The sequence below is a fragment of the Botryllus schlosseri genome, chromosome 11, assembly GCF_051294905.1.
Source record: "Botryllus schlosseri isolate E-star chromosome 11, Bs_hap1, whole genome shotgun sequence".
Taxonomy (NCBI): domain Eukaryota; kingdom Metazoa; phylum Chordata; class Ascidiacea; order Stolidobranchia; family Styelidae; genus Botryllus; species Botryllus schlosseri.
Window position 1 is genome coordinate 17,259,758 of NC_137246.1, and position 12,820 is coordinate 17,272,577.

At 42.9% G+C, this 12,820-nt stretch overlaps 1 protein-coding gene across 1 annotated transcript; it reads left to right on the forward strand.

The window, feature by feature from the left end:
• The first annotated feature begins 5,649 nt into the window (after nucleotides 1–5,649).
• LOC145450721 (uncharacterized) lies at nucleotides 5,650–7,132 on the forward strand. Its single transcript, XM_080329226.1, has 5 exons — nucleotides 5,650–5,940; nucleotides 6,010–6,172; nucleotides 6,241–6,413; nucleotides 6,769–6,921; nucleotides 6,984–7,132. Exons 1-5 carry the CDS (start codon nucleotides 5,772–5,774, stop codon nucleotides 7,115–7,117), a joined length of 792 nt encoding a protein of 263 aa, XP_080185352.1. The 5' UTR covers nucleotides 5,650–5,771; the 3' UTR covers nucleotides 7,118–7,132.
• The last annotated feature ends 5,688 nt before the right edge of the window (nucleotides 7,133–12,820 follow it).

A 12,820-nucleotide genomic window follows, 5' to 3' on the forward strand; every position in this document is an offset into this window, starting at 1 on the left:
GAAGCCGGACGAATCACCATTACACTATCTCGCTCGCTCTTGTGTTATCCCATAGGTGGTCAAGAAGGCTACTCAAGTAGAAGTAGCAACGCAAAAATCTACTCAAGTACGAGTAGAAGTATTTTTTAAAGCAACCTAAAACTACTTGAATTAGAAGTAGAATTTCCTGGCTTAAAATCTACTCATGTAAGTAAGTAGTTTTGAAAACGGTCATAATACGTTCGCATGGACTGTCAAAAGCTGCAAATTGAGCTATACGGAAGGTGCAGAGAGCTTGATTCATATTGATGCATCACATCGAGGTTTTAATTTTCGAGAGCATAAGCATTCGTCCGCATCATGGGATGAAAATGATAGCAACGTCATGGAAATTGCTATCGACCCTAATCTAGGGTTACCATATTTTTGTGACCCAAATTCCGGACGCTCTTTAGCGCCCACTAGCGGATTTTAAATGAGTTATGAGCACATTTCGATCAATATGACGTCACACCAGCAAAGCTTTGTCTATCGTCTAGAGGTGGTCACGATCCGGTTCAGGCGTATGTGGCTGTGTGTTGTAAGTTTTAACCACGGCCGAAGCCACATTTTTCCACCTCACTCCCGCACAAATAAACACTGATCGGCCCGTCGTACGGTAATCGATGCAACTTCTGGGGGCTTACTATATGCATCTGGTCGTAAATGATTTGAATGAATTACAGAAGAGTGCGGAGAACTAATCCTCTTCAATAATCGATAATCAATATCGATGATGATAATTTATCGTTGGAATATTTTTTTTATCTGAACAAGACACACAAGGTAGCCTACAATGCGATAAGACACAATGCGTTGTAATGAACAGATAGGCCTATAGTGCCCGACGTCACAGTTGTTTTCGATGTTGACATGTTATGAAGTCGCAGCCCTTTATAGTTGTGGCATCCCGGGGTTTCTAGAATGTTCGATATTTGCCGTTTAGAAATTTACGTTGCACGTGGTATGGTTGGAGACTGCGTGTTGAGTTAGTTGATTGGAGAGTTGGCTGAGAGCGTGGCTGAAGCTGGATGTGAGTGAGTATGTCTCTGTGTTTGTTAGCGTGAAGTATGAGTAGTCGGGAACAACAGCATGAAGTAGTGGTAGTATTGGGCAAGTTAGGGTGTGAAGTAGCAGGTAGTTGGCATTGTATTTGTAGACTTGAGGTGGATGTATCCTGTCGGAATCTATGTTCGGATAGATTGACTGGGGACATGGAAAGATCACGGACGATGCTGCGCAAGCATCTGGGGAGTGATATTGTCCCGTAGTTAGTCCCTCGCCTGTAGATGGCAAGGCTGCTGCTGGTGTAGGTTTAGGCCTAGCTGTTGGAATACGGTTTGGGTGAACTTGTGTGCTGTGTGTAGGCCTGTGTCTCGTATTGTTAGGTCGCATGTTCCGTTATCAGTTTGTATGTGTACAATTATGCATTTATTAACGAGTTTTATACTCAAATAAATGATTAAGCTGTAAATAAAGCAAGGAAGGACTAAACCGAAACTTGCACTTATCACTACCTTCAACTCCAGTGAGTTGACACAAAAGTCTTTGTCAGCATGAACACAAGTCATGCGTGACGGTATGAGCCATAACCATACATCCCCCACAACTCCAATAAAGGCACAATTTGAGGAGTTGAAAAGAAAAAGGCGCAACAATAAACATGCATCAGTATGAATACAACGCGCCAAGGACATAGTCTTTGTGCCAAAGTGGAGGATTTTTGACACGGTTTGACTTGCGGCCACCATCAGCACTGGTTGATGGTGAAGTACCAGGAGAGTCATCATCATCATCCATGTACGCATCGTCAACATCATCCACAGGCTGGTCGTTGCAATGTTTTTCCTCGTGTGCGTCATTGAGAATCCTCTGCGCGGGATTCGCACCATCAACATGCGGTGACTCAGTTGTCGGCACGGGTGATAAAGTTTCCGTACTATGCTGCTTTTCAGTATATCGACAGAATGGCTGTACTTTACGAAGGTACTTTCTGTTTCGCAAAGTCAATCTCCCGGACCCATCAATCTTAACAAGGTACTGGTCATTGCCGTTACACTGAACAATCATACCAGTCTTGTCCCATCGAAGAGGGAAACGTCCATGTTGATTTTGTACACGACATATGTCCCCCGCTTCAAGGGGTGCCAGATTATGAGTGCGTGGTCGCAAAGATTCGAGCTGCTTAGCGAACCTGGTACGTAATGTACGTTCTCTTGTTTGCCATAGCTTTGTCCACATCGGTCTTACGATATGTCCGTTGAAGACTGAACCAACTTTCTTGAATGGCAGAGCGTCTTGCAATGGTCTTCCAAAAACGATTTGAGCTGGAGACAGGCCATTGTCTGGATCAGGACAGTTTCTGAACTGTAACACGGCTCGTACAAATGAGTCGGTTCGGAGCTCACCATCTTGTGATATATTTCCAGTGATAAGTCGTTTAATTGACTTGACCGCAATTTCAGCCCGGCCGTTCGACCGAGCATTGTATGCTGAAGACAGTCTGTGCCGAACACCCCATCGACGTAGGAAATCTTGCGTACTATGAGCGGTGAATTCAGGTCCGCCATCGCTGCTCAGTTCTTCTACAACGCCGAATGTCATGAAGTAGTTCCGTAAAGCATCTTGCAGTCCAAGTGCACCAGAAGTCTGAGTGCCAGGCTTGATATGAAAGATTTCAGGCCAATTGCTGAAACGATCGATGGCTACGAGATACTGGTGACCTGCAACAGTGCAGTAATCTGCGGCAATAGCCTGAAAGGGGTATGTCGGGACGTAAGGATCACAAGGGGGCAAATGCGGCTGGCTCGGTGCGGACCTGCTACACGCATCACATTGTGCCCGCGTTCTTGCAATGCAAGCCGACATACCGGGCCAGAAAACAGTAGCTTGAGCTCTCTGTGACATGGCATTGATACCTTGGTGAGCAGAATGAAGGGTGTCACATATTGGTTTCCTCAGAATTGAAGGTATAACAACTCGATCATCATACATGACAACATCATCAACAATAGAAAGCTTACCACGATAGCGCCAATATGCTTGGACCTGAAACGGCAACTGTTCCGATCCACGTGAGAATCCTGAGACGATGTATTCCTTCAGCTTACTGAGAGTATCATCGCATAGGGTAGCTTTTCGCACATCCTCCCATGAAATGACTTTAATGGCGTTCAGGGATGCCCTTGTAGCTGCAATAATAGACGTCTCTAGTTGGTTGTTTTCGTCGTGACCTGCCGCCACACAATCGACTGGATCCAGGGAGGACCAGTGAGTCGTGTCCAGTGATGCGGGGTGCCTCGAGAAAGCATCCGATGCCGGTATGGATTTACCTGGAACATGAAAAATACGAAAGCGCCAGGACATTGTACGCTGCTTCAGGCGGAATATTCTAGTGTTTGTAATATCGTCCAACGATTTGTCCCCGAAGATTTTGATCAGCGGTTTGTGATCAGTAGCGATAACAAGGTCATCACAGCCAAGGGTAAAGAACTTGGTATCCTCCAGGGACCATGCCACAGCAAGGGCTTCGCCTTCAATCGGAGCATATCGTCTTTCTGAATCACGTAAGAATCGGGAACCTGCCAGAGTAATTTTCCAGCCATTGGGACAGCAATCAGGTGTCGTAGATTCGCACTCGCAGTATTTCTGACGCAGCCAGTACCCAATGCCCGATTTCGACCAGTCGGGATTCAAGCAAGTTTTTCGCTTCGGGTCAAAAATGCGCACCCCATTCTGGATTGCTCGAATAATCTCAGCTTTTGACTCTGCAAACGCCTCATCGAGTTCATTGGTCCACGTGAAAGAAGATTTTGGGCTAAGTAAGCTCTTGAATGGTGCCATCATGTCGGTAAGTTTGCCATAATGGGAGACTTGGTTCACAAGTCCAAACCACGACCGTATGTCTGACAGCTTCTGCGGCCTTGGGAAACAGGCGATGGATTCCAAATATTTTGGAAGTGGACGTACGTCGTCTGCCGTAATCTCGAATCCTGCAAATTCAATATGCTTACATGCAAACTGAAATTTCGAAGGGTTAAGAATGATGCCATTGCGTCCCATCAGTTCGAGATAATGAATCATTCTCCACCAATGTTCAGACAGACTGTCATCCCATAACACTGTGTCGTCGACGCACTTTGTCTTTCTAGGCACATCAGCGATTATCCGATCATACCGATGAGTGTATCCATCCCCGCTTGCTATGAAACCTTGTGGGGCCACTCGATATCTGTATCTGCCAAATTCAGTGATGAACGTGAGTAAGTGGCGATCATCTTCTCTGACGGGTACTGAATGGTAGCCATTCCAGGCGTCAGTAACCGATCTGAAAGTATCGGGTGGGATGGAACGGGCCTGATGAAATGGTGGAACGATGTGGTGCGTGTCCCGGGAGCAATGGCGGTTGAGGGATTGGAAGTCGATTACTCTGCGAGGACTTCCATCGCTTTTACGAACCCATATTGCTCGATGACACCACTTTGTCGGCGTATTGGGTTCAACTTTTTCAATGACACCAAGACGCACGTCATCATCCAATTGTTTCTTAACTGCATCACGCCAGTGAATAGGCACTTGAGACGGTGTGTGGACAGCTGCTGGCTTTGCATCTGGATCAACATGAATGGATATGGGTGTTCCAGACATGGAAGGCAACGTTTGATGTTTGCACTTGTTGAATGTTGACGAACTAAATCGCAGTAGAAGCCATTGTTTCATCTTTTCGTTATTTTCCACACATGGCGTGAATGGGAGCTCAGTGGGCGAACTAGGAGGCAACGACCGTTTTAGGCATTCACACGAGCGTTGATTACTATTGGTGTTTGAATATTCCTTCGTAGAGGCCGGAGCAGTAATTGCGGCAGCGCCAACTGTAGGGAAATCCGGCCCAATAATATGCAATTGCTCCATCGCACCTCTGCTCATGTAGAACAAATCAGTCGAGTCTGTTACATAAACCATCTCGGCTGTTGCTATGCGATGTCCGTTGCGCATTTTACCAGACATTCGAAGGAATACTGCCCCCAGAATATTTATGCCCTCTTCGTTAGCAGCAAGCATACGTTTAGTTACGGGTACTAGACAGTTCTTAGTAAGCCCACATGCTAAGAACATTGTTAGGCCCATCAAAGACGATTGGGCACCACTGTCCGCAACACCTTTTACTGCCGTAGACGACATTTGTGGACATGGGATATCGAATTGATCATAATCTCGAGTATCAGTCCATACCTGCAATTCCACAGTCGGTTGCGGTTTCGATTCCTTTGCTAACCACCCCTTTGTTCCGTCGAAGATGTAGTGCTTGAACGACGACTGATGTCCACGCGGAGTAGCATTACGCGTTGTCGATGCATGGTCATTATGGCCGTCAAGTGTTGAAAGAGATGCCATATGTCCAGACGGGCTAGATGAAGATGATACTTTTCTCTCTGTTTTCCAGCATTCTGAGCATTGTACGAATTCTTTCAAGAATTTCTTCCCGAATCGTCCCTTAATGTACTTGAATTTTTTAATTTTCTTGCCACAAGAACGGCATGGTATCATAACATCAAGGTTGGCCGATGGCGGTGCATCTTGGGCTTTAGGCACATTAAGGGTAGTGTACACTGAGAATAAGCTAAGCTAAGCTAAACTAAGCTAAATTAAGTGAGGCGAAGCTGAGGTTCACACTGCCAGCGTAAATTGTACTCAGTCAGGCGTCACTGAGATCAGCTGATTGTTCGCGCCTAACAACAAACATTCGCGGCACGATGTCTATTACGGCTGTGATTTTGCAATCTGCAACAATGGATCCGGAGGTACTGATAGAATCGGTAAGGCAATTCCCAGCGCTGTATTTAAAGTCACACAAATCGTATAGCGACAAAGTGGCTAAGCAAAACTGCTGGGAACGCGTGAGCCGGGACCTACAATTTCCAGGTAATTATAAAAAAACGAGTACAGTACTTCGAACTACTCACCAATTACTTTGCTTATTTTTTCTCATAGTTGATGAATGTAAAAAAAAATGGAAATATCTCCGTGATAAATTACGACGGGAGAAAAATAATATGCAAGAACAAACCAGATCTGGTTCGGGAAAGTCAAACTACAGGCCGTGGCAGCTGATGCCAATGTTTGATTTTCTGGATGCAGTTGTTGAAATCCGAAGGTAAATGACTATTAGTTACGGTACTGATTGATTTCCTATTATGAAATAAATTTATATGCTTATTCCAGCACATATTCAAACGTCGACGATAATTGTAGTGAAGAACAGGATTCCCTGGAGGATACACATAATGCCGTCGATACACATGACCCCATGGATACACAAGATCCTCTGGATACACATGACCCACTAGTTACTTTGAACCTGACTGAAGTTCTGAATGGCGGTTTGCAGAATCAAGGTTAGTACAACATTTAAGCTTCATATAACATAAAAGACGTCTGTCAAGACCAATGTTCCCTCTAATTTTTGACGAGTCTGCGCACACTCACCAACTCACTGCGCATACCCTTGGACAACAGTATGTAAATACCAAAAAAAGGTCATCACTTTGGATTTTTTGGCGCAACTTTGATTTTCTGTGCGCAGAAACTGTATCAGCGCTGCGCATTTGCGCAGCTTAGGGGGAACATTGGACAAGACTTTAGTTACCACAAGCTCAGTTCAGTTACAAATATTATTTGTGAATACCCTGTCAAATTATATCTCGTTATGTGTATAGAATAGATGTATATTATGTGCCTATCACTCTACAGGACCATTGCATTCTGGAGATCCAGCGCCATCGTTGCCAAGTGATTGCAGCACGCCATTAAGCAAACTGGTTCCAGGAAAGCAAAACAAACGTGACTCACAGTCGTCAGATCGTGAGCGAACCATTCTTTCTGCGATTGAGCGCCTTACTGCAGGTAATTATTACAATCTTATTTATGAAAAAATATCCTGATTGCATCTAGTTTAATTTTTGTAGATGAGAAAGAAGACGAAGTTGACTTATTCGCACGCATGCTTGCACCGCTCTTGAGAAGTATCAATCCAGAGAAAAGGCTGAAAGTGGAAATTGAAATTATGAAAGTAGTTGCAGAGAATAGAAGTGAAGATTAGTTGGAGACATGGAATATGTAGTAGCCTCATCCCTTGCCAGTTTTCATGGTTTTACTGTGATGCACACATATAATGTCTGTAAATAACATGCAGTTCGCTTCTTTGTCTGTTTACTTATGTTTCAATTGTGATGTGCCCATATACTTTACGTATATTAGCATGCAGTTACCTTCTTTCTTCAATTTCCATGGTTTTACTGTGATGCGCACATATCCTGTAAATAACACGAACCGTTTCGAACCTGTTGTTATTTTGTGTCAACTTGCAAGGTCTTTCGATAACTACTGTGCAAAAAAGGCCCTTTCAACTGATCAAGTATTGGTGTCCGGCGAAAGTTTTGTAAAATATGAAAATAGCTTCAGTGTAAACCAGGATCCATCACCCGACAAAAGTTGATAGGGAGACATTTATTCTACAACATGGAAAGTTTTTGTTCAGCTCACAGTATAACAATCAGTAACTCAGCTCACAGTATAACAATCAGATAAAACTAATTAGTACGGTCGTGCAGTAGCCTACTTAATAGGAAATAAAACATGAAAATGGAGACCAGCATGCATTCTACGACCGTTGCAGGAATCTAGGCAACTCTCTAAATGCCATACATACAGCAAAAATTTCGTATAACGTAGCAGTGGAATCAAAGTATCTTTTTTTTTTTTAACTTGAAAAAATACAGTTTTTGAAAATTTTCAATAATTTTCGGCAATATCTTAACCATGTGTATGTTGATTAGGGTCAATATATGTCTGCAAGAAGATGAAAACTTTACTTCAAGTCAATTTTCTCAAAATGTGTTAAATTGACCCAAGTCATTTTGATACCACTGTCGAACAGTAATGCGAGAGACAGTAGATACAATTACCAATAGCAAGTTGATATTACACAGGAGCATACAACAGTATTTGACAGCAAGATGCACAAAAACTTACTAAGTGGCAACCAGTTTCAATGAACTTTCATTATGAACATACTTAAGACAACTAGAAAATTTTCAGCTTCTACGAATTAGATTACCAGCATTTCATTCTAATTCAGTCAAATTAGACAACTAGAATCTAGTTGTCTAAGTCCGATTATGAACATACTTGTGAAAGTGGACTTATAATGTTTAGGCAATCACATTACCCTATTAACTCTGGCATGCTGCCATGGTACTGACCCATTAGCACTGTTGAAGTACTGTACAAATGATTCACGTACACTTTGTGCATTTTGGCTACTTCGTCTACCAAATCTATCAATTGCCTCAAGAGCAGCATCCTCGGGCAGTGGATCGATCTCAGTGTCTTGCACATATGAAGAAGATTCATCTCGCAAAAAATTATGCAACACAGTGCATGCTTTAATGATAAGGTCCACTTTCTCTGGGTGAACAGCTATCGGCCGTCGAAAGACGCGAAATCGAGTAGTTAGAATTCCAAATGCGTTTTCAACAACTCTTCTGGCACGGGACAATCGATAATTGTATACTCTTTTTGAGTCGTCTAGATCACAACCAGGAAAAGGCCTTAGCAAATTGGTTTTCAGAGGGAACGCTTCATCCGCAATGAAAACATGAGGGAGAGGAGCAACTTCCCCATGAAGCGGTTTATCTGGGGGTACACTCAATGTCTTTCCCAAAACATGTTTGCCAAAAGCCGAATTAGCAAATATCTGGCTGTCGCATTGAGCACCATACGCACCAATGTCAACCACTCTGAACTTGTATGAAGCATCAGCAACTGCTAGTAGCACAATACTAAAATATTTCTTATAGTTGAAGAATAATGAGCCAGAGTTGGCTGGTGCTTGCAACATGACATGCTTCCCGTCTATTGATCCGAGGCAATTTGGAAAATGCCATATTCTGTTAAATTCTTCAGCGATCTTTTCCCATTCAACTTGCGATGGAGGTGACATGACCAAAGGTTGTAAAACATCCCAAATGGCCGAACAAACCTCTGGAACAATTTTTGAAACAGCAGATTTGCTGATTCGGTATGAAAAGCCAATGGTCTGATAGGAATCCCCAGTCACTAAATATCTGTAAATGAAATATAATATTGAAATGAGGGATGCCAGAGAGAAGAGGATACTGGTCTCACCTTAACGTCACGCAAAGTCTTTCAGCTGCACCAATGGGTTTTTGCAGATTTGTTGTGATTTTGGTGATTTTTGGTCGAAGAAGTGATAATAATTTTTCGAAGGTTTCAGGTGTCATATGAAAGTACGTTTTGAATCGGTCAGGATGATTGTGCCGGAGCTCTTGAACAAGTCGATGATATTCGCCTAAAAATAAAATAATACATCAAATGGTTTCTAATGAATGAACTGTTTTTCAATGTAAGCAATAGGCGTGTACAAAAATTTTTTTTAATTTGATCGGCTTTGTTGTCAAATCGTCACGTCACATTACCAAATTTGACTCAATTCCAACCTGTAGAACCCGAGGTCAGTCAAATAGGAATTTCGTTCATTTTAGAAATAATAGTATTTACGGTGACCAATCTCATCATACGGTCATGACTAAAAATCATGTTCCAGGCAATGTTACCTATATTTTTTTACGAGTCTGCGCACACTCATTAACTTACTGCGCAGACACTTGGACGACAGTGCGTAACGACTAAAAAAAGGTCATCACTTCGGATTTTTCGTGCGCAACTTAGATTTTCTGTGCGCAGAGACCATGTCAGCACTGCGCATATGCGCACGTGCGCAGCTGAGAGGCAACATTGGATTTCCAGGTATGCCTGTAGAGGTAGAGATGTCTTTTCTATTCGTTTTGATCTTGACAAGGGCCTATGGTGGTGTTTGGATGGAGACATCGCCAATAAAAAAAGATACGGCACGGATTAGCTGGAAATCGGTCCACTTTTTGAAATAGCCAAGTTGAAAGGATAGTGAGATAATTGAGAATTGGCTCTGCCAATGATTAGTATAGTATTTATGAGTGGGAAAAAGCATTTCTGGTACTTCACATAAGTGTTGATACTAGAGCAGTGGTTCTAAATTTTATCACCTCGTGGGCCGATGAAATTTTGTAAGGTATTTGGCGGGCTGGTGACACTTCAAAAATTGAAATCAGCCTAAAATGAAATCGTTTTTTGCACGTATGGTTCTAGAGCAGGGGCGTCAACATACGGCCCGCGGGTCGCATCTGGCCCGTCAGACAATTTCTTCCGGCACACGAAGCAATTCTGAGTAGGTTAAAATAGGTACTGGAAATACTTCCAAGAAAGAGAATGTCAAGCATGTTCATAGGCAACATTATAACTATACGATTGTGGCGTTGTGGTTTCACTCTAGTTAAAATTAGGAACATATCGGTGAAATTGACACATAATTTCGAGAAAACAAAAAGTGCACACTCGGTTCTCAGATTTTATGCCAAAAAAAAACGAAAAAAAGTTATTCACAGAACCGTAATATGCAGGTTACATGGAGAATATATTAGTTACATGAAACATAATTCAGATATCTGTGGTCCCAATGCTGTAGAATTTCTTACTCTCGGCTTCCAGTTAAATCTCTTGTCGTCCTCACAGCGCATGCGCGTGGCCGATGCCGGATTACGACTAAAACTAGAGCATATAGAAAATGGCAACTTATATCCCCGTTGTTAGTGCCACTATTTTAGCGGCTCATAACCAATGTTACCTCTAATTTTTCGCGAGTCTGCGCAAACATGCCAACTCACTGCGCAGGCCCTTGGACAACAGTGCGCAACCTGGCCCCCCATATGGCGATAAGCCGAACTCAGGCTATACACTGTTTCCCGCTGCTTATCTGCTTCATTGGGTCTACGTTTACTACGTCACCTTTTCTCGCCTAAGCGCGAGAAATTTTAATAATTCATGACTGAATCGGTCAATATGATCGGGAATTTCGTATATATTGCTATCAATTTTTATCCTCTCTCTGCTCACGCAGTCCGATTTACCGGTAGAGCTGAGGGAGGGGTGTTTGAAAAGGTAGGACCCCTCCATAATAATTTAACATAATAATAATATAAAAATTTTTGCTGCTGAGAAGCTGATGTAATTCAACGCCCTATAGTGCATAGTTGCAGCGTTTCCCGATCAACGTTTGCAAGGGGATGGATTTTTCAACAATGTTGGTGCTTGTACTTGCATATTCTGCATATTATCCTATCTCACCATACGTGATCAGATTTGCCTGATGAAAGTGATGACTTCGAAAATTCACAGCATGTAACTGTACAGTAAATCTTACGCAATGTTCATGCCACACGGAGAAGACTATTCGTTAGTTTCTCGCAGATTAACTTCGCGCTAGCCCATTGTTATTTAGGTAAACCATGTTATTTCGCCATTCCCCGAAAAGATTGTGCTACTGAAATGATATCAGTATCGCTCACGCGGTTCCTTGGAGAACAATTAAAAAAAGAAAAAAAGTCATCCCTACGGATTTTTTGTGCGCAGCTAAGATTTTCTGTGCGCAGAGACCGGTTCAGCACTGCGCACGTGCGCAGCTTAGAGGGAACATTGCTCATAACTGTGCAGTCAACCGGTCAATCATGGCATCCTGTCAATTGCATTATTCATGAAAAAAGGAAATTCTAGAATTAAAACCCTATCACACGAGATAAAATGTACCAATTGTGTATATATGCTCAATAAGAAAGTATTCAGCGGCATGAGGCAACATATTGTAATCGGTTAACCTGTCCGACCCGTAATGGAGTCCACTCTAGCACCCAAGCAACGCAGGCTGATGGGGTGACGGCCTAGTTTACTACAGAATATTGGGATTTAACAATTTTGTCAAGAATTCAACAAAGCATTGTCAAATTTCAGGTGAAAACAGGTATGCGTCAACAGTGCACAGATCTGATCATTTCACTACGAGGTCTACTTACCCAAAGTTTCTCTTTTCTTTAATATTGGGTGAACCCACAATCTTTTCTTTTCTTTAGTTTCAGTCAAAAGTAGCAAAGTCAGCGCCAAAAGGAGCCGCTTTTTCTTTCGGTCTCTACTCATCAATACCGGCATCGCGATAAACTGATTCGAGTGCAAGTACGAGTTGCCGCCGCTGTGCGCTTCCCTACGCCACGAAAAAAACGCTCGGAGATCGATTTTCGAGCGCAGTGAGGCGAAGCGTAATGAAGCATAATGAGGCGTAATGAGGCGCTCAAAATTATAATAAACAAACACAGCCTTCGCCTTCAATGTAAACCAGTGTCCATCACCCTTTAGACGCGACAGTTCCGGTGTCATCAAATGATCCGAAACTCTGGCTACTAACAGAGATAGCACGAGACGCCATTTCTTTGGTTTCAATCACTTTAATAGTCTCTGGCAGAGTCCTGTCGTCCAGGTCAGGTAAACTGAGGATATCTCGCCGAATATCTTCATTTGCTATGCCTGATATCACAACATGTTTGACGATGTCATCAGAATAGTTGACTATCTGATCACAGTCTTGTCGCGTGCACTTCATAGCAAATGTGCAGGTACGAGCTATTCCATGGACCTGAGCAGCAAACGACCGAATAGGTTGATCACGATCCTGGCGACAACAGAATAGATTGGCCTTGCGAACACTTGCTGCTATATTCATAACAGCCAAGGCCTTGATGGTAGCCAGAAGGTCGTCCTCACTTATCTGAGACACATCATCAACTTGTTTGAAAAGGTCAGTTTGTAACGCAGATTCGCAGCATTGCCAGAGCTGATTAGTGATTTGATCTGCCGGCAT